The sequence below is a fragment of the Puma concolor genome, chromosome B3, assembly GCF_028749965.1.
Source record: "Puma concolor isolate L17-30 chromosome B3, mPumCon1.1.hap2, whole genome shotgun sequence".
NCBI classification, from domain to species: domain Eukaryota; kingdom Metazoa; phylum Chordata; class Mammalia; order Carnivora; family Felidae; genus Puma; species Puma concolor.
In genome coordinates, this window is record NC_141672.1 from 121,869,835 (window position 1) to 121,893,409 (window position 23,575).

General features: G+C 40.1%; 1 protein-coding gene across 1 annotated transcript in view; it reads left to right on the forward strand.

Moving 5' to 3' along the window:
* Positions 1-23,575, forward strand: part of OCA2 (OCA2 melanosomal transmembrane protein) — a 559,846-nt gene that overhangs the window by 371,440 nt on the left and 164,831 nt on the right. The window contains exon 22 of the mRNA XM_086711326.1: positions 13,298-13,391. Within this exon, the coding sequence (XP_086567452.1) occupies positions 13,298-13,391 (94 nt within the window). The remainder of the gene's footprint in view (positions 1-13,297; positions 13,392-23,575) is intronic.

Below are 23,575 nucleotides of genomic sequence, written 5' to 3' on the forward strand. Positions count from 1 at the left end.
CTAAGTCGCGCTTGCTGTCGGAACACAGTCCGTCAGGCCCCTCCGCTTTTTGCAAGCCAGACTCGGGGGCTCTGCTTGGCCGGCGAGCCGCCCCTCCGCCCCGGCTCCCTCCCGCCAGTCCGTGGAGCGCGCACCGCCTCGCCGCCCTTCCTACCCTCTTCCGTGGGCCTCTCGTCTGCGCTTGGCTCCGGCGACTCCGTTCTGCTAATCCTCTGGCGGTTTTCTGGGTTATTTAGGCAGGTGTAGGTGGAATCTAAGTGATCAGCAGGACGCGCTGTGAGCCCAGCGTCCTCCTACGCCGCCATCTTCCTCCTCCTCTGAGATTATTGTTTTTATGCCTACTAACTAACATCCATTCTGCAGCCCATGGGTCAAGAAATAATTTTAACTTTCAAGTCTTACTATTTAAGGAAAACGTTTTTCTAAGACTATAACTTCCATAGATAGTGATCACTTTGATGGCTCTGGGCAAAGTCAATTGAAAACATTATGGAAAGGATTCGCCATTCTAGATGCCAATGAGAACATTCATGTTTTGTGGGAAGAGGTCAAAATATTAACATGAGCAGGAGTTTGGAAGAAGTTGATTCCAACCCTCATGGATGACTTTGAGAGGTTCAAGACATCAGAGGAGGAAGTAACTGCAGATGTAGTGGAAATATCAAGAGAACTGGAAGTGGAACCTGAAGATGTGACTGAATTGTTGCAATCTCATGATAAAAATTTAACTGATGAGGAGTTGCTTCTTATAGATGAGCAAACAAAATGGTTTCCCGATATGGAATCTACTCCTGGTGAAAAGGTTGTGAAGACTGTTGAAATGATAACAAAGGACGTAGAATATTACATAAACTTAGTTGTTAAAACAGCAGTAGGGTTTGAGAGGACTGACTCAAATTTTGAAAGAAGTTCTAGTGTGGGTAAAATGTTATCAAAGAACATCACATGCTACAGAGAAATTATTCATGAAAAGAGTCAATTGATGTGGCAAGCTTCATTGTTTTCTTGTTTTAAGAAATTGCCACAACAACTCCCAATCTTCAGCAACTACCACCCTGAACAGTCAGCAGCCATCAACATGGAGGTAATTTCCTCCACCAGCAAGATTATAACTTGATGAAAGCTCAGATGCTGGTTAGCATTATTATCAGCAACAAAGAATTTTTAAATTAAGATATGTGCATTATTTTCTAGATATAATGTTATTGCACAATTAATAGACTACAGTATAGTGTAAATATAACTTTTAAATTCACTGAAAAATCAAAAAAGCATTTGATACACTCTATTGCAATATTTGTTTTATTGTGTGGTCTGGAATCAGACCCACAAATGTCCCTGAAGTATTCTTGTAACTATTTTGGAAATATGGAGTGTGGAAAAACACTTGCAGGAGCCAAGGAAGAGATTAATAAAGAGGTTGATTAATTTTGGCCTTTTTTATACTGGTTACTATTCTCCATTCTCCCATCCCTGTGGCAGATAACAATGGAGGTAGCAATCTACCTTTATAGTGCAAATTCCTGCTAGCAAGGTGGACAAGGTGGATCCTGTCCTCCAAAAAATTGGGTGTGTGTGTTGATTACTGATCACTGTGTTTGATCACTAAGGGGTTAGCACAGAGGCTGGCCACTGTTTTAATCCCTGAGGGATGAGGCAGTTTCCAGATTTAATGAAACTACTTGTTTCCCCCACACTTTTGGGAGCAAAACACTTAAGAAAATGTTTTTCAAAATAGTGGTTTACCATAGAGATAATAGAAGAGAAACATCAATGGCCACACACAATAAGAAATGCACACTGTGCAAAAAAATATTGGAAAAGCCAGAAATTAATGGTTCTAGTTTCTCAATAAGTGACATTTAATAATCCCTGAGGAGTGGGGGAATTAAATCTCCTGGGCTATTACAACATAATACTCAAAACTCCCAGTTCTTAACAAAAAAACTTATACAAATAAATAGGAAAATACGGCCCATTCACAGCTGAAGAAATTAAAAATAATGATAGAAACCCAGACATTAGAATTATTGGTCAAAGATGTTAAATCACCTGTCTTAAATGTGTTCAATGAACAAAAGGAAATCATAGACAAAGGACAAAAAGAAATCAAGAAAATGTTGCATAAATAAAATAAGAATATCAATAAATAAAAGTTATTAAAAAATGAAATTATAAATGGAATGAAGTAGACATTCTGGAGCTGAAAACTACCATAACTGAAATAAAAACTCATAAGAACTCACAGCATATTTGAGCATGCAGAAGAAAGGGTCAGCAAACTTGAAGGTAAGATGTTCAAAATTATCAAGTCTGAGGAGAAGAAGGAAAAGTGAATGAAAAAAAATTAAGAGAGCCTGTGAAACTGTAAGAACCATCAAACATAGCAATATATGTATTATAGTAGCCCCAGAAGAAGATAGAAAAAAAGAGGCAGAGAAAATATTTGAAGAAATACTGTCCAAAAACTTTCCAAATCTGAGGAAATACATGAATATACATGTCCAAGGAACTCCATGAACTACAAGCAGGATAACTCAAGGAGACTTACACTAAGACAGCTTATAGTCAAATGATCAAATCCAAAAGACAAAAAGAAAATACTTAAAGCATCAAGAGAGGAACAATTCATCTCATAAAAGAGATAATCAAAGTCACATTGCCAAGATGGTGGACTATAAGACCCAGCCTCTGTATCCTTTCAAAGATGAACAATTAGACAGCAATCCACAAACAAAAGCAGCTCTGAGATAAGACTATGGTCCACTTAAGAAATGTTAGTGGAACCTGAGAAAACCTAAGAAAACCACACGAAAGATAAGGAAAAAGTTTAATTTTACCTGTGTCATCCATTGGCCAAGCCAGCACTGCTCAGTTCCAAGAGGTAACTTCTTAGCTAGAATGAGGTCCCCACACCAGGAAAGAAAGTGTATTAAGCAACATACTTACCCAGCCTTTCAGGGCACCACACAAAGTACCCACTTGAATTTCACCCCACCCAGAAACCTGGCAAACCTGAGACATACAGAGATGGCTATGAACAAGGAAGAAAAGCAGGACCCACCAGTATCGGCTACACAGAAAGCCAGACTGCAGTTCATAGTGACCTGATCTGCAGAGGACTCTGGTAGCTTTGACCCCTGAAGACACTAATGGCCAGAATGGTTGTCGCAGACCCCTGAAGATTTACCACAGGTATTTGTGTTCCCCACAGGTATTTGTGTTCCCTGACACCAGCCACCTGAATCCCTCCTCACTTCCTCTCTGCTAGCCCCACCCATAGCCCAGGACCTGCATCAGTAGCCAGCCCAGGCTGCTGCAACTGCAAGTGCAAGACACAAGCCTAGACCCCTACAGCTGACTCCCACCCCTGTGCATATGCTCAGGGCTAGCCCCTCCAGCTGTCTACTCATGTATTGCTGGCCTGATATGTGTCACTGACTTCTACTGCCACATGCACACACATGGCAAGATCCTGTAGTCACAGGAGTGCATACCAGTAGCCAAGGCCCCCATACTAACTTGTAGGCCTACATTTGGCCTTATCTCTTGTCAGTGGTCTGCACCACTGGGCTCACCTGCAGGTAGCCCTTCCAGCTGTACACCTGCATGCCCCTAGCCTATCTCCTAAAACTAGCCTCCCATCATGCACCTGTGGCAAGAACAAGTAGCTATGGTAGTACACACAGACAACCAGAGCCTCTGCAGCTGCAGTGTAACCTCGGTTGGCCCTACCCCTTGATGCTTCTCCTGGCCCCCACAACTATGTGTATATTTGCAAATGGCCCTTGCCACCACAAGGCACTTGCAGCTTCCCCCTGCAATGAATTATGTGCTCATCATCAGCTCTGACCACCACTTCTGCTAACTCTGGCCCCTAACCACAGAACCTGGAAGCACTCCTGGGGATCACAACAGCCTTTGTAGCCTCTGTGGACCACCCATGACAGTCACCAAGGACCACACAGTGTCAACGCTGTGGACTTCAGCAGGCTGAGCTAACATTACCATATACCCCAGAACAGAGCTGTCACATTTTCCCAACACTCCATACCCTCAACCACTATACCTAGGTCACAACACACTCCAGCATGCCTTCACCTAAAGGTAAAGGTCTTTCCTTACATAAGTCAGTCCATTAAATCTGGAAGAGGTGACTATTTATTCAAGACTAGAGGGATCATGAAGAATCAGGAAAACATGACTCTACCAAAGAAACAAAAAACTCTTCTCTAGACACAGTATTATTAAAGTACCTAAAATTAAGACAAAGAATTGTAAAATGAGCAAGAGAAAATAATTCCTCTCATACAAAGGAACACCCATAAGGCGATGAGTGGATTTCTCAGCAGAAACCTTGTAGTCCACAAGAGAATATTCAAAGTGTTGAAGGAAGAAGACTGCCAACCAAGAATATTTTACCCAGCAAAGCAGTCCTTCAGAAATTAAGGAAAAATAAAGACTTCCCTAGACAAACAGATGCTAAGGACATTCATCACCATTAGACTTGCCTTGTGAGAAATGCTAAACAAAGTTCTTCAAGCTAAAATGAAAACATACATACTTATTAATAACACAAATACAAATTAAAGTATAAAACTGACTGGTAAATGTAAGTATACAGTCAAATTCAGAATACTCTAATACTATAATGGTGGAATGTGAAACACTTAACTCTAGTATAAAGGTTAAAAGATAAAGTACTAAAAATAAATATACCTACAACAATCTGTTAATGGATACACAAGATTAAAAGATGTATACTGTGACATCAAAAACATAAAATAGGGTCTACCTGGGTGGCTCAGTCATTAAGCATCTGACTTTGGCTCTGGTCATGATCTCACTGTTCATGAGCTTGAGTCCCACATCAGGTGAGCATGAGCCCTGCCTTGGGTTAGCTCAAGACCTGCTTTAGGTGACAACAAACCCCACTTCTAGTAAAACATGAGCCCTGCCTAGGATGAGCCCCACTTCTCTCTCTCTCTCTCTCTGCCCCTCACTCACTTGTGCCCTTTCGAAAGAAAGAAAGAAAGAAAGAAAGAAAGAAAGAAAGAAAGAGCAAAAGCATAGACTTTTTATATGCAAATGAAGCTAAGTTGTTATGAGCTTAAAATAGATTATTGTGACTATAAGATGTTTATGAAAGCCTTAGGGTAACCACAATACAAAAACCATATAGCAGATATCATAGTAGATATACATATGATAAAGAGAAGAGAATGAAGGTGGAACACTATAGAAAACCATCAATTTACAAAGTCAGACAACAAGGGAGAGAAAAAGGAACTACAAAATAATGAGAAAACAATTAACAAGATGGCAAAAGTAAGTCATTCAATTTCAATAATTACTTTATTTTTTAAATTTTATTTATTTATTTTTGAGGGAGAGGCAGAGAGAGGAGAGAGAGAATCTTAAGCAGGCTCTGTACCTTCAGCATGGAGGCTGACATGGGACTCAAAGTCACAAACCATGAAATCATGACCTAAGCCAAAGTCAACAATCAGATGCTCAACCAACTGAGCTACCTAGGCACCCCTATCAATAATTACTTTAAATGTAAATGGACTAAATTCCCCAATCAAAAGACCCACAGTGGCTAAATGGATTAAAAAAAAAAAGACCAACTATATGCTGCCACAAGAGACTCACTTCAACATCAAGGACATACATCAAAACAAAGTGATGGGAAAATATACTCCATACAAATGCAAACCAAAGAGAACAGGGGTAGTTATAGTTGTATCAGACAAAATATACCTTAAATCAAAACTGTAAAGACACACGAAGGTCGTTATATAATGCTAAAGGAGTTGATTCAACAAGAGATTATAACAATTGTAAATATATGTGCACCCTACATCAGAGTACATAAATATATTAAGCAAGTATTAACAGGTGTGAAGGTAGAATTAGACAACAATATAGTATTAATAGTGGACTTCACGACCCCACTTTCAAAAATGGAAAGATCATTCAGACAGAGCATCAAAAAGGAAATATTGGATCTGAACTATAATTTAGAACAAATGTGCCTAACAGACATATACAGAACATTCCATTCAATAGCAAAATGCACATTTTTCTCAAACACTAATCGAATGTTCTCTAGGTAGGTCATACATTAAGTCACAAAACAAGTCTTAACAAATTAAGAAGATTGATATCATATCAAGCATCTTTTCCAGTCACAGTAGTATAAAACTAAAAACAATAACAAAAGAAAAGCTGAAAAATTCACAAATATGTGGAATGAAACTACATGCCCCTGAAGAACCAATAAGTCAAAGAAGAAATCAAAAGGGAAATAAGCATCTTGACACAAATGGAAACATAGCATACTAAAACGTATGAGATAGAAAAAGCAGTTCCAAGAGGGAAATTTACAGCAATAAATGCCCACATTAGGAAAAAATAAGTTTAAATAAGTAATCTAACATTACAAATCAAGGAACTAAAAGAACAAACTAAGCCCAAAGTTAGCAGAAGGGAGGGAATAACAAAAGATTAGAGCAGAAATAAATGAAATACACTAGAAAAACAATAGAATACATCAATGAAACTAAGAGCTAGTTTTTTGAAAAGGTAAATAAAATTAACAAATCTAGCTAGACTAAGAGAAAAAGAAGACTCAGGAACAAAAAAGGAAACATTACAACTGATACCACTGAAGTACATAGGATCATAAGAGACTACTACAAACAGTTATATTACAACACATTAGGCAACTGAGAAGATATGGACAAATTCCTAGAAACATGCAAGCTACCAAGACTGAATCACAAAGAAATAGAAAACTTGAATAGAACCATAACTAGTATGGAAATAGAATCAGTAATGAAAAATCTTCCAAAAAATAAAAACCCAATACCAGATAGCTTCACCGGTGAATTCTACCAAAAATGTCAAGAATGATTAATGTCAATCCTTCTCAAAGCCTTCCAAAATATTAAAGAGGAGGGAACACTTCCAAACTGGTGAGTTTTACAAAACATGTGAAACATTTAATAAATGCTTTATGATTTAAATTAAAAACTTTTAAAGAAAATATAACACCAGTCCTTCTCAAACTATCCCCAAACCTGAAGAGAATGCAATACTTACTTATTCTATGAAGTCAGCATTACTAAAACCAGGTAAAAACACTACAAGAAAACTATAGACCGATATCCCTTATGAAATCCGGCACCAAATGTGTCAATTTAAGGAAGCCATTGCCTCTCCAAAGAGGAAACAAATAGAAAGACGCTAGAACTCAGGCAAAAGAGGACACAGCCAGAGAAGGAGCAGAAACACAGACAGTACCACTCAGAAGACAAAAAATAAAATTAGAAAGCATCAAATGATGAAAAAGGTTTTCCATGAGAAAAAGAGGAAATTAAGGTTATATAAAAGTGCTGTTTTTAAATAAGAATTCTAGACTGACTTAAAACTTTAACCTATATGAACATGTACATTTATTTAAAATTAAACACTAAACAACTAACCAGTTCAAAACAAGTAACATAACACAATGTTAGGTATTAAGTGCTATGGGAAAAAAAAATAAGTAAAAAGGAGATGGCTGGCAATCAATTTATTACGGAGAAGGTAATATTTTAAGAATATAAGTGAGGAAGCAAGACCAAGCTCCTAATGATCTGTGTGAAGAGTCTCTGGCAGAAGGAATCGAAAGTAGAAAGACTCAGAAGCAGAAGCTTGCTTGATGTGTCCAAGGAAAGCGAAGGAGGCCAGTGTGATTGGAGCTAAGTGGGCAAAGAAAGAGTGATAGAAAGTGAAATTAGAAGTGATGGTGTCCACAAATCAGCCTTAAGTAAGTACAAAAAGATTGAGATCATACTGTGCATATTTTCAGACCACAATGCTATGAAACTCGAAATCAACCACAAGAAAATATTTGGAAAGGTAACAAATATATGGAGACTGAAGAACATCCTACTAAGAATGAATGGGCTAACCAAGCAGTTAAAGAAGAAATTAAAAAGTGTATGGAAGTCAATGAAAATGATAGCACCACAACACAAAACCTCTGGGATGCAGCAAAGGCGGTCATAAGAGGAAAGTGTATAGCAATCCAGGCCTTCCTAAAGAAGGAAGAAAGATCTCAGACACATAACCTAAACTTACGCCTTAAAGAGCTGGAAAAAGAACAGCAAATAAAACCCCAAACCAGCAGAAGACAGGAAATAATAAAGATTAGAGCAGAAATTAATGCTATTGAAACCAAAAAACAGTAGAACAGATCAATGAAAACAGAAGCTGGTTCTTTGAAAGAATTAACAATTGTTGATAACCCACTAACCAGTTTGATCAAGAAGAAAAAGGAAAGGACCCAAATAAGTAAAATCAAGAATGAAAGAGGAGAAATCACAACCAACACAACAGAAATAAAAACAATAATAAGAGAATATTATGATCATATATGCCAACAAAATGGGCAATCTGGAAGAAATGAACAAATTCCTAGAAACATATACTCTATCAAAACTGAAACAGGAAGAAATACAAAATTTGAGCAGACCCAAAACAAGTAAGGAAATCGAATTAGTAATCAAAAAGCTGCCAAAAAACAAGAGTCCAGAGCCAGATGGCTTTCCAGAGGAATTCTACCAAACATTTAAGGAAGAGTTAACACCTATTCTCTTGAAGCTGTTCCAAAAAATAGAAATGGATGGAAAACTTCCAAACTCTTTCTATGAATCCAGCATTACCCTGATTCCAAAACCAGAGAGAGACCCCACTAAAAAGGAGAACTACAGACCAACTTCCCTGATGAACATGGATGCAAAAATCCTGCACAAGATATTAGCCAACCGGATCCAACAATACATTAAAAAAATTATTCACCATGACCAAGTGGGATTTATACCTGGGATGCAGGGTTGGTTCAATATCCACAAAACAATTAATGTGATTCATCACATCAATAAAAGAAAGGACAAAAGAACCATATGATCCTCTCAATAGATGTGAAAAAAGCATTTGAGAAGCTACAGCATCTTTTCTTGATAAAAACCCTCAAGAAAGTAGGGATAGAAGGATCATACCTCAAGATCATACAAGCCATATACGAGCAACCCAAAGCTAATATCATCCTCAATGGGGGAAAGCTGTCAGTTTTTCTAAGGTCAGGAACAAGACAGTGATGTCTACTCTTGCCACGATTATTCAACATAGTATTGGAAGTCTTAGCCTCTACAATCAGACAACACAGAGAAACAAAAGGCATCCAAATCAGCCAGAAGGAGGTCAAACTTTCACTCTTTGCTGATGACATGATATTCTATATGGAAAACCCAAAAGATTCCACCAAAAAACTGCTAGAACTGATTCATGAATTCAGCAAAGTTTCAGGATATAAAATCAATGCACAGAAATCAGTTGCATCCCTATACATCAATGATGAAGTGACAGAAAGAGAAATCAAGGAATCGATCCCATTTACAATTGCACCAAAAATCATAAAATACCTAGGAATAAATCTAACCAAAGAGGTGAAAAATCTATACACTGAAAACTATAGAAAGCTTATGAAATAAATTGAAGAAGACACGAAAAAATGGAAAAAGATTCCATGCTCCTGGATAGGAAGAACAAATATTGTTAAAATGTTGATACTACCCAAAGCAATCTACATATTTAACACGACCCCTATCAAAGTAACACCAGCATTCTTCACAGAGCTAGAACAAATAATCCTAAAATTTCTAAGGAACCAGAAAAGACCCTGAATAGCCAAAGCAATCTTGAAAAAGAAAACCAAAGCAGGAGGCATCACAATCCCAGAATTCAAGCTATATACTACAAAGCTGTAATCATCAAGACAGTGTGGTACTGGCACAAGAACAGACACTCAGATCAAAGGAACAGAATAGAAAACCCAGAAATGGACCCACAAACGTATGGGCAACTAATCTTTGACAAAGCAGGAAAGAATATCCAATGGAATAAAGACAGTCTCTTCTGCAAGTGGTGCTGGGAAAACTGGACAACGACATGCAGAAGAATGAACCTGGACCACTTTCTTACACCATACACAAAAATAAACTCAAAGTGGATGAAAGACCCTAATGTGAGACAGGAAGCCAACAAAATCCTCGAGGAGAAAGCACGCAAAAACCTCTTTGATCTTGGCCACAGCAACTTCTTACTCAACATGTCTCCGGAGGCAAGGGAAACAAAAGCAAAAATGAACTACTGGGACCTCATCAAAATAAAAAGCTTCTGCACAATGAAGGAAATAATCAGCAAAACTAAAAGGCAACCAAGGGAATGGGAAAAGATATTTGCAAATGACATATCAGATAAAGGGTTAGTATCCAAAATCTACAAAGACCTTATGAAACTCAACACCCAAAAAACAAATAATCCAGTGAAGAAATGGGCAAAATACATGAATAGACACTTCTCCAAAGAAGACATCCAGATGGCCAACTGACACATGAAAAAATGTTCAACATCACTCCTCATCAGGGAAATACAAATCAAAACCACAATGAGATACCACCTAACACCTGTCAGAATGGCTAACATTTACAACTCGGGCAACAACAGATGTTGGCGAGGATTCAGAGAAAGAGGATCTCTTTTGCATTGTTGGTGGGAATGCAAGCTGGTGCAGCCACTCTGGAAAACAGTATGGAGGTTCCTCAAAAAAATGAAAAATAGAGCTACACTATGACCCAGCAATTGCACTACTAGGCATTTATCCACGGGATGCAGGAGTGCTGTTTCGAAGGGACACATGCATCCCCATGTTTATAGCAGCACTATCAACAGTAGCCAAAGTATGGAAAGAGCCCAAATGTCCATCGATGGATGAATGGATAAAGAAGATGTGGTATATATACACAATCGGGTATTACTCAGAAATCAAAAGGAATGAAATCTTGCCATTTGCAACTACATGGATGGAACTGGAGGGTATTATTATGCTAAGTGAAAGAAGTCAGTCAGAGAAAGACAAAAATCATATGACTTCACTGTTATGAGGACTTTAAGAGACAAAACATATGAACATAAGGGAAGGGAAACAAAAATAATATAAAAACGGGGAGGGGGAAAAACAGAAGAGATTCTTAAATATGGAGAACAAACTGAGGGTTACTGGAGGGGTTGTGGGAGGGGCTATGGGCTAAATGGGTAAGGGGCATTAAGGAATCTACTCCTGAAATCATTGTTTCACTATTTGCTAACTAATTTGGATAAGTTTTAAAAAATAAAGAATAAAATTTAAATGTTTAAAAAAAAGGCAGAAATGAATATGGACAAGAGAATATGGTCCCAACCTGGTGGAGGAAGAAGATGTGTGTTATATGTGACGATGGGAGTAAGCTATGGGCATAATGTGTCATAAAAAAATCAGTCACTTTGGGAAAGTAAGGGAAAGTTCCAGAGGAGAGATGCCCAAGTGCTGTGAGAAGCTGCCCTTTGCTTGCTCCTCCAAAGAACCAAAACTTCAAGTTAGAGACTGCATCTATAACATTTGGGTTCATTATGAGACAACAAAATCAAAGAGTGAAACATGCTGTGAAGACTGCTCAGGGGCCCCCTGTGTCAGGAGTTTCTGTTTTTGCATCAGTAGATTTCCCAGGATGTTACTCATTTCTCTTCCAGTAAATATTTGGGGCTACTGAAAATGAAAAAGTGAGCTTTTCAAAATGCCCTTTGTGATCCAACAAACAGTAATTGCTATTTCTCAGACCTTACAAGGCAAATCTGGAGAGCTATATGCAGGGCTGGCAGAGCAAGATGTGCAGTAGGAGTGTATGCAGTAGTCTAGGAGAGAGGAGTGTATACAGTAGGTGAATAGGTCTGCAGGTTGACTACAGCCTTCTGGTCAGTGCTCTGCTGGGGCTCATGGGGCCCCCTAAATGTGTCTTCCTTCTGGCGAGTCCATAGATCAGTAGCATTTCCTAATGCATGCTCTTCTCATGGCTGTACACGAAGCTCTGGAAAGGCTTGCAGTAATGTGAGATGCTTCTTTCTAGACCACTTACCTATCTTTGGTAAAGCAAGCCATGGGCCAAGCCCAGTGTCAGTTGGGGTGGGGAAGTAGATCCATCTGCCCCCTAGGGGTCACTGCAGAAGCATACACATGAAGTCCCACTGCAGGGATAAAGACAGGGGAGTGATCCACTCTTCCTACATAAACAATGAGGCATTACTTTTTATGATATCAGGTGACCTGTTATCTACCAGAGCATGGTTCTGCCGTCCCCTGATTCTCTACTGCAATGAAATCACATGTCACTTATATGTCTCCACATTGGTTTCAACTTTCTGCTTGTGACTTTGGGAAATGCTTTTTGAATGGTTTACCAATGGAACCCTCCTCCTCCAGCTCTTTAAAGACATTTACACAAGGCAACTGCTCTGAGGCAACAGGTCCAAGGGTCCCTCTGTAACATCTCGTGGGCTGCCTTTAGATGCCTAGCAGTGACATCATAGACATTCCCCCTAAGTGAACTGGAAGCAGACCTCATGGCTACATTCCACTTCACCCCCTACTCCCAGTTCCTTCTCCTACATTAGCAACAAGAGCCACAAGGGGGCATGCTGTTGGGACACAAATTCGTTACAGAAACTTTAGAACTACTACATGTTTCTTTGATTACAATAATGTGAAATTTATCTTTGTCAAAATGTGCATGATTGACTAGAGAATTCTACTTTCTGATTGTTGATTATGATAACTGTTATCATATAATTAACATAGACAGGATTGGGAATACTGCCCAGAGGGCACTGGTGTGAAGTGGTTTAGCACAACTTTACCAGTTTGGAATCAGAGAACTGTGTTCAGGTTCCAGTTTGGCCACTTATAAGATATGGGTCTCTCCATGCCTTGATTTCCTCATCTATCAATTGAAGGAATAACAAATACACCAGAAGGATGTTTGAGGATTAAATAAAATTATATGTGCATGGGGTTAGTATAGGACTTGGTCCACTGCAGGTCTAAGAAATGCTAGTTAGATGGTTATAGTTATGGTCCCAGCCACAGTAGGAGGTTCTATAGGATGGTACCCCATTTAAGATCCACAACAGTAGTCAGGGTAACTGAGGAAAAAGAGGACCAGTTAGCTGGTCATATAGGTGTAAACAAAAACATACCAGTGGGCTCAAACTCAAGGTTTTGTGGATTCTGAAGTTTACTTTGGTTTCCTTTTGAACATCCGATGCTTCTTATAGTTTGTGAAAAAAAATGCTTTGGATCTTGCAAGTCAATCACACTATGGGAAGCTTTTCTGGGCTTCCATGGATATGATTTTAGTGTTCTTTTCCTCTACAGATTCCTGTACTCCTGAACCTCAGCCAAGACCCTGAGGTCAGCCTGCCTGCACCACCACTCATGTATGCCCTGGCCCTTGGCGCCTGCCTGGGAGGTAAGGGGGTACTGATGCATGGAGGGAAGGAGTTGCTAATGCTGTAGTGAGCGTGAAGTGATGGTTAGTACATGCCAAATTGAAAGTATATTAAGGAGAGTCTGGATGATTTACAGAGTGGAAACCCATCTTCAGCTTTGAGCCAATTCTAGAACTGTTTTGTTTCTCTACAAGGCCTGTCACTTCCTACTCTCTGCAGAACTTCTCCTGACATTCCTACTTGGCAACCTGAGGACAATCATTATTGACATCTCAAAGTAAATGTGCTCCCATGCTGCATCCACACTGTACCCACACAGATGTGGTTTATATTTAGAAACATTTTGAATCAGAAGTCATCTTCAGTTGCAGTCTTATTCCCTCTGTAAGGGGTTAGGGAAGAAGTGATGAGTGGGTAAGCAAAGAACTAGAGACTCTAACCTAAGAGTAAGAAGAAAGATTAAAGATTTTTCTTTTTTGGAAATGGGTATTGTCCTTTGGAGAAATTGAAAGGTGAATTAGAGAAAGTGTCAGTAGAGACTGACCTCTGATAAGCAAACAGAAGGGCTTTGATAATCTTTTGAGGGAGCTGTATTAGAGTCCTTCTCGTATTCAGGAGGCCTAATCACCTTTGGGAACAAAAGAGGATTTTGAAGAATCTTATATAAACACACAAGATACATTTTAACTTTTTATTCTCTTATCCAAGCATGCTTAGATAATCCAGTGTGCTTTGTTCTTTGATAGATCTGTGACTATTAAATCAATAACTTTCAATTTATTTTATCTCTTTGTTTACAAAGGGGGATTAATGTTCTTCAATGAAGTGCTATGATTTCTGGAGACAGCCAATTCACCTAATTCAGCAGCTGAGATCTCAAGTTCTTATGAGACTACACACCTGTTAAAATGCCCCCATTTAAGCATTAACCCCAGGAAAAGCAATAATTGTGTTCACAGCTACATTTAACATCAGTGATAGAAACAGAACCAGAGTAACCTGGAAATGTGTCCTTTCTGTGGGAATTTGTTCATGAAACCTTCCTGAGCCTCTGCTATAACCTGACACTGTGGTCTTGACTGGGGAGATGGTCACCTAAGCTAAGGTAACACCTTAAACAGATATGTCTTCTAATGGCAGCATGCATAGAGTGCTGAGGGAGCATCAGAGAGAGAGAGTGAGAGAGAGAGAAAGAGAGAGAGAGAGAGAGAGAGGAGAGAGAGAGAGAGAGAGAGAGAGAGAGAGAGACAGACAGACTAGAGAGAAAGTCAGAAAAGGTTCTCCAGAGAAGAAAGTTTTGAGCTAGGTCTCAAGCAGTGAGAAGCCTCTAGGTAGTGCTGATTCCCCAGAACGTGTAGAAGGAATGTGGATGGGATTATCAAGGACAGAATTTAACATGGACCATTTATATGGCTATTAACCTAAAATATCAATAAACATTTGTTGACTGAGCTCCCTCTTAAAGCAGGAACACAGCTGTAATGAATCATAAATATATTAAGCCTTGGAATCTTTGTACCCTAGTAGCTCTAGTCATTGAATGATACTTGTTCCTTGATTGCAGATGCCCAGTTGTACTGAGTGTTAACTCTACACTTACTCTGTCAGGGACCCTCTCTCATTGACTCAGGGTTTGGAATTACTTTTTTGAAAAAATGTGGAAAAATGTATACGGCATACAATTGACATTTTTTACCATTTTTAAGGATGTGTAATGTTATCAGCCATTAGAGAAATGTAAATTAAAACTATAATAAGATATCATCACATACCTATAAGAATGGCTAAAATAAAAAATAGTAACAACACCAAATATTGACAAGTATGTGGGGAAACTTTAACACTTATACATTATCATTGGGGCTATATAATGGTACCATCTCTCTGGAGAATAGTTTGGCAATGTCTTAAAAAAACTAAACCTTGAAACTATCATAAAACCCAGCAATTGCACTCCTGGACATTTATTCTAGAGAAATGAAAATTTATATTCACCCAAAACCTACATATAAATGTAGGAAGCTACATTTATAGCTTGGAAGTTTATGGAAGTTTATGGAAGCTTTGTTTGTGATACCTAAAAAGTAGAAACAAACCAGATGTACTTCAATAAACTGTGTTACATCCCTACCATGGAATGCTACTCAACAATAAAAAGAAATGAAATATTGACATACATGGCAACCTTGATGAATCCTCAGGGAATTATGTAGAGTGAAAACAGTAAATCTCAAAGGTTACAGACTCCTTGTTTCCATTTATATGATATTCTTGAAATTATAAAGTTATAGAATGAAGAATCCAAAGTTATAGATTAGTGGTGGTGAGGAGTTAAGTACAGGGCAAGGTGGAAGGAAGTGGGTATGGCTATAAAAGGGTAACAGGAGAGATCATTGTGTTGATGAAAATTTTCTGTATATTGAGTGTATCAATGTCAGTATTCTGATTGTGACATAGTACTATGGTTTTGAATTCTATTACCATTGAGGAAAACTGGTAAATGGTACATGGGATCTCTTTATATTATTCCTTACAACTTCATATGAAGATAAAATTACCTCAAAATAAAACCTCAATTACAAGAATAAAAAAAGGGAAAAGCCAGAGGAAAAATTGATTAAATCCATAATTACTAAGCGAAATAAACATAGGTAGGCTGACAGAAATAAAATCAAACAAATAGCCCAGATTCTAGAGGCAAAAGTCAAAGAATAAATTACAGAAGAAAAATAATACACATAAAAGTTCATTATGGGAAATCCCATATTTAACTTCTAGAAAAATCTCAGGAAGGACAGAATGAAATGAAAGAAGGAATTTATCCAAGAAATAATAGAAGCAAATTTTCCAGAGTAAAAGCATTACATGAGTGTATACATACAAATGCCATCTTTGTGAAATTTTAGAACTCAAAGAGGCTTAGAAACTTGCCCAATGTCATACAACTACTAAATCTAAGAACTTGGAATCCACAGTAGTGACACCTAGGACCTCTTTCTCTCTACCACATGGAACCCATGCCATACATGGAATACCATCAAAAGTCTGTTAGCATCTTATTAAATTGCTGCAACAACCAATGGCATCTGAATAGTATCCTCACATTCTTAACCTTATGTGAACCCCAACTATCCTATGAGATGCCCAGGAAAAGTGGTGACTGTCCTCATTTTATTCACATGTCTCCCCTACATTTCTTCCCCAGTAATGTGAGTCAGAGACAGCCAGGTGGATTCTTGCTCTGTGTCAAAGACATTTGAGTCAAGGAGACATGAGGGAGTTATTCTGTGGGTATAGAGGGGATCCTGTTAATGATTTCCCTGATCCTGAGAACAAACCGTAGGCAAGAGACTGGTCCTACTTCTTTCTCTGGATACTGTCCCCTGTCATGTGGTAATGAGATACCTGGAGTCATTTCCAGCCTGAGTGTGGGGCCAAGACAGTGTTGATGAGTGGCAGAGCACACAGGTGGAGATAACTGGTCCTGGACAATGCAAATGAGCTCTGAAACAAACAATGAGTCCTGATTTGCTCCACTTTTGACTCCCTGTCATAACACCTATATTACCAACACCTTCCTGTTTTGCATCTTCCTTTCCTTACAACCCAAACCATTTTAATCAATATAACAGAGCTGGTCAGTGACTACTCATGGTTATACAGCTTAGCAGATTTGGATTTTGATGGAGGTCTTCAGAACCAAATCTAGCATTCTTTCCACTATGCCCACTGATATACTCTATTTCCAATGTTTGTGCAGGACCTATGGTCTGGCTGACCCAACACTGCTCCCACTCTCTTCTCTGTTGTGTCCCTCTACTGTAATAGTTGCTCTGGTAGCTCATCTACTCTGCTTGTCTCATTTTGATGACCAATAAGACATGAGGGAAACCTGTTTTGGAGCCTGTTGACATAGATTTTGCCCTTCTGATAAAAATGCATTGGTATCAGTTCCTCTTCATGCTTCCAACCTTAGATATAACAACCATAAAACCATCTGTGATGGGAGGGAGAGGCCAAGAGAATTATGAAGACCTGCCTCTGACATTACTTAAGAGACACTGAACTGATTCTCCAGACCTCTGCCCCAAGCCTTCTTGTTACAAGGGAGGAGATTATTTCCCTTTGTATGTAAACCAGTGTTAGCTAGGTTTTCTGTTACCCATAGTTGAAAGCATTCTTAAAAGAAATTTAATAAATTAATGTACCACCTTCCAGTTTACAAGGCATTAAGGAGGCTGAATGCAAAGGGATGACTGAAAGGCAGGTCTGGGGGAATGAGGCCAGGGTGTGAAGACATATCCCAGTGCAAAAAGGGCTTTTGGGGAATAGCAATCCCCATTGTGCCATCCGTGCTACATTCCTAAAAAGGTGGATAGGAGTGAAATGTACAAAAGCTGAGCAACTGCTATACATGAGAGAAATCAGCCCAGCCCTTGCTCATTTCTCTGTCTCATCTTCCCTCTAAGGAAAGAGTTTGAATCATGGGGCTCTTCACTTTACCTCTCTGTCCCCACCCAGCCCTACTCTTCCTGCCCAAGTTGTCATGCAGCCAGAAGACCAAGCTGCTGTCCTTTCCCTTCCCTTCCATTCCCCAAATCTGGAATTGTTCAGGAACAAATTTACCTACTGAGCCAGTGCACCTTGGCAACATGAGGGACTTTCATTTTTTTGGCAAGTGGCACATTGCAGTTGAGGAATTCATACCAACTCCAGTATGATGAGATGCTATTGATCTAGGGAATGCCATCTTAACTGGAAAAAAGGGGTATTTTTTCAATTATGAATCATTAACAGGAGAGAAGAAAAGTATTGCTTTTTAGTTTTGGAGCTCACACAGGTTGCTGAATGTGCCCCTGGATCATGTGTTTAAACTCCATAAAATCCAGAAGCAGAGGTCTCCATGTTAAGTCCTGGAGTAGCAGTGTTTGGGAATGGCAGGGCAGGTACCGTCCAGGCACTGAGGTGTGTGCCCTGCAATGGAGACTGGTAGGCAGGGTCTTCTGAGGATCATGGGCTTCCCTGTGGGGACAACCTTGGTAGACATGGAAACATTTGCAGGACAGGATGGCTTGCCAGGGTGTGGAATCTCATTGGTGGGTCTCCTCACCCAGAGCAGGAGCCAGCTGGCTGTCAGGATGATGGGATATGTCAGTGTGACACACCAAGAGGAGGCTGTCTAAAGCCGTAATTGATGTGGAATTTGTATTTCACCACCTGCTCAAGACCTTCAGATGCTTTGCATGACTTTCTACAGAAAGGCCTCGGGTATATGTCATGCAGACTGAATCTTGCCTTCTCTGATCCTTCTCTGGAATCAAAACAGCTGGTTCTAGTCCTGGGCTTTTCACTTGTCAGCCCCGACATTTCAGCATGTTGCTTTTCTGTGCCTGTTTCTTCATGGGGACACTGGGAACCTCAGAGATCATGATGAAGATGAGACTCCAAGCCTTTAGAATGCTTTTGATCCTGAGTAGACACTGAGAAGACATCTGGTCTTGTCCCTCTCAAATACTTCTCCAGTACAGCTCACCCCACATCCAGCTCTTGTTGAAGCTGGTTCTTCCTTCTCATTCTCCTTGCTGCCTCCTAAATCTCCTCTTCTTCAGGGCAGCACTACTATCTGGCCACGGCCTGGTGAACTTGGCCCTCTGAACATTTCTCTCGGCCTCTGTGATCTCATGCCTGCTATGCATCTCCTACGTGGTATGTCTGTCCTGTCTCCCCAAGAACATGTACTCCCTGAGCCCCAAGAGGGTATGAGCTGATTTTTCCACAGAGAGTGGCCTACTGGGATGGAAGGGAGAGCTGTCTAGGATTGGGAAATTAGCAAGAAGCTAATGGAAATCAGGGAGAGGAGTAGAGACAGATGTCAGAATTGACATGGAAATAGACTCAGTTCTAGCAGATGTCTGAAACACAAGAGGTCTTCAGAGTGGTCCTGGAATCCTGGAATCATCTGAATGAGCTTTCTATCACTACTGTAACACACAGAAAAACTTAGGGGATTTATTATCTCATATTTCTTATCTTCCAGGTAAGGGTGGCTCAGATGGATCTCTGCTTAGAGTCTCATGAAGCCAAGATTAAGGTGTCTGCAGGCTGTGCTCCCTTCTGGTAGCTCTGGGATGGGTCTTCTTCTGAGCTCACTCAGATTGTTGCCAGGATCCAGTTCCTTGCAGCTCTAAGACTGAGTCCCCATCCCTTGCTGGTTGTAAGCTGGGCTGCCCTTAGCTCCAGAAGGCCTCTTCATTCTGGAACTTGGGCCCAAATCTCAGAGTTAGCAACAATGTGTGGAATCCTGCTCATGGTGGGAATACCTCCCTCCCCTTTCAGATCTTTCCTGGGATCCTTTAGACCCCACTGTGATCTCTCTGACTCTCCCCACCCCATTTATTCTACCACCCCCACCCCTCCTCGGGTTCTCTCTGAGCCACTGGAATATCTCTGATTCTCCCTTTGAGGCTTCTTTTCTGCTTTCAGCTGGAGAAAATTTTCTGTTTTTAAGGGTTCATGTGATTCAATGGGTCCACCTAGAGAATCTAGGGTCCTGGATAGTCACCCTTTCTTAGGGTCCATAACATGAATTACTTCTGCAAAGTCACCTTTGCCATACAGGATAACATGATGACATAACCACAGGTCCTGAGGATTAAGGCATGGGCTTCTTTGCAGTGGGTGTGGGGAGCATTGGTCTGCCTCCCACACCACCTGGATCAAGCCAGTATCACCTGTAGTGTGGCATGTCCCCCAACCAGGCTCCCTGCTTCCTCTGTCACCACCCTAAGTCTGTTCTGTGCACAGCAGACTGGTGTCAGTCTGTCATGCCCTTCTCTGTCATGTGCAGAGCCACCACTGCCCTTCCTGTTACTCTTGGTAGTGCCATATACTCTGAATGCACTGAGAAACCAGTGGACTGTCACAAAAATGGGATATCAGAAACACAGTGACCACAAGCAGAGTCGGGCTAATCTCAAGGAGGCCTTGCCATCACAAGGCTTGAGCTTGGTGGTTTCAGGTTGCTGGGGAGACCCTGAAGGATTTTATTGTGTTCTTAAGGTCCAAAGTCTTCATCTTTTGAGCAAGCATATAAATGGATGTCAAAGGTTTTCACTGAAAAAAAAAAAACCATCTAAGTTGTCTATAAAGGAAAAACAGAGAGAGTGAGATGAAGCTTGAGCTTGCCTTCACTAGCCTTTGCACAAGCAGTCTAGGCTGCATGTTTGACAGGTGGTTTTGTTGCCTGTATGTGTGTTTCAATGAGAGGATAGGACTGCAAGGAAGGAGGGAGGAGGAATGTGCATTCAGCTGAGTGTCATTTGCACTGACACCTCATCTGCAAGTGCCTCTTGTGGAGAATGAGCCCCAGGCTGTGCGCCTCCTCTAGTGGAAAAATCCAGAAGGCCACATTGCTCTGAGGTTATTTATTCTGTACTTCTTTCCATACTCAGCACTCTGGAAGATGCAGAGATTATATGTTACTGGATTCTCAGAAAAGAGAGCACTTAGGGGCTCAACTTTTGCAGCCAAGACTCAACCCTTGGTTCTCCTTCTCCTGCTCTGCTGTTACTTATGTTGTCAAGTCTCAGAGAGTCTGCTCCCTTGTGTCAACAGGCAGTAGGCAGTTCCAGATTTGTGTCTCAAATTTCACTAGTCCTTAGGAAACACAGCCTTTTCCTTGGTGGTTTATGCACAAATGTTAGAACTGAACAAAACTGGCTGAGCCTGGGTAATGTGCCTATTCTTGAGCCCTGACCTCTGAGATTAGGGGTTAAAAGATGCTGATCAATTTCATCAAACAAATTCACTCTTCCCTGAATCAGTAGTGATGAAGGGGGGCTTGTCTTGGGCCACATCCTTCTCCATGACCTAACCAGTATGTATGCATGTGTAGGTTATGACTCCACACAGATCTTGTACACCGTCAGAAAGGCTCACCCAGAGAGGCATTTAATTATCCCACTTGTTTGCATCCATCCTTCCATCAACAGACAGTCAGGGTTTTCTGTTGGGTGTCTGGGCCTGGAATGCTAAGGAAGGTGGTTCTTTTTTTTCTTTTTCTTTCTTCCTTTTTTTTTTTTTGTCCCTTGATCTCTATTTGATTTAATTAATTAATTAATTAATTAATTTCAATATATGAAATTTATTGTCAAATTGGTTTCCATACAACACCCAGTGCTCATCCCAAAAGGTGCCCTCCTCAATACCCATCACCCACCCTCCCCTCCCTCCCACCCCCACCAACCCTCAGTTTGTTCTCAGTTTTTAAGAGTCTCTTATGCTTTGGCTCTCTCCCACTCTAACCTCTTTTTTTTTTTCCTCCCCTCCCCCATGGGTTTCTGTTAAGTTTCTCAGGATCCACATAAGAGTGAAAACATATGGTGTCTGTCTTTCTCTGTATGGCTTATTTCACTTAGCATCACACTCTCCAGTTCCATCCACGTTGCTACAAAGGGCCATATTTCATTCTTTCTCATTTCCACGTAGTACTCCATTGTGTATATAAATCACAATTTCTTTATCCATTCATCAGTTGATGGACATTTAGGCTCTTTCCATAATTTGGCTATTGTTGAGAGTGCTGCTATAAACATTGGGGTACAAGTGCCCCTATGCATCAGTACTCCTGTATCCTTTGGGTAAATTCCTAGCAGTGCTACTACTGGGTCATAGGTTAGGTCTATTTTTAGTTTTTTGAGGAACCTCCACACTGTTTTCCAGAGTGGCTGCACCAATTTGCATTCCCACCAACAGTGCAAGAGGGTTCCCATTTCTCCACATCCTCTCCAGCATCTATAGTCTCCTGATTTGTTCATTTTGGCCACTCTGACTGGCATGAGGTGATATCTGACTGGCATGAGGTGATATCTGAGTGTGGTTTTGATTTGTATTTCCCTGATGAGGAGCGATGTTGAGCATCTTTTCATGTGCCTGATGGCCATCCGGATGTCTTCTTTAGAGAAGTGTCTATTCATGTTTTCTGCCCATTTCTTCACTGGGTTATTTGTTTTTCGGGTGTGGAGTTTGGTGAGCTCTTTACACATTTTCGATACTAGCCCTTTGTCCGATATGTCATTTGCAAATATCTTTTCCCATTCCGTTGGTTGCCTTTAGTTTTGTTGATTGTTTCCTTTGCTGTGGAGAAGCTTTTTTTATCTTCATGAGGTCCCAGTAGTTCATTTTTGCTTTTAATTCCCTTGCCTTTGGGGATGTGTCAAGTGAGAAATTGCTACGATTGAGGTCAGAGAGGTCTTTTCCTGCTTTCTCCTCTAGGGTTTTGATGGTTTACTGTCTCACATTTAGGTCCTTTATCCATTTTGAGTTTATTTTTGTGAATGGTGTGAGAAAGTGGTCTAGTTTCAACCTTCTGCATGTTGCTGTCCAGTTCTCCCAGCACCATTTGTTAAAGAGACTGTCTTTTTTCCATTGGATATTCTTTCCTGCTTTGTCAAAGATTAGTTGGCCATACGTTTGTGGGTCTAGTTCTGGGGTTTCTATTCTATTCCATTGGTCTATGTGTTTGTTTTTGTGCCAATACCATGCTGTCTTGATGATTACAGCTTTGTAGTAGAGGCTGAAGTCTGGGATTGTGATGCTTCCTGCTTTGGTCTTCTTCCAAATTACTTTGGCTATCCGGGGCCTTTTGTGGTTCCATATGAATTTTAGGATTGCTTGTTCTAGCTTCAAGAAGAATGCTGGTGCAATTTTGATTGGGATTGCATTGAATGTGTAGATTGCTTTGGGTAGTATTGACATTTTAACAATATTTATTCTTCCAATCCATGAGCATGGAATGTTTTTTCATTTCTTTATGTCTTCTTCAATTTCCTTCATAAGCTTTCTATAGTTTTCAGCATACAGATCTTTTACATGTTTGGTTAGGTTTATTCCTAGGGATTTTATGCTTCTTGGTGCAATTGTGAATGGGATCAGTTTCCTTATTTGTCTTTCTGTTGCTTCATTATTAGTGTATAAGAATGCAACTGATTTCTGTACATTGATTTTGTATCCTGCAACTTTGCTGAATTCATGTATCAGTTCTAGCAGACTTTTGGTGGAGTCTATCGGATTTTCCATGTATAATATCATGTCATCTGCAAAAAGCGAAAGCTTGACTTCATCTTTGCCAATTTTGATGCCTTTGATTTCCTTTTGTTGTCTGATTGCTGATGCTAACACTTCCAACACTATGTTAAACAACAGC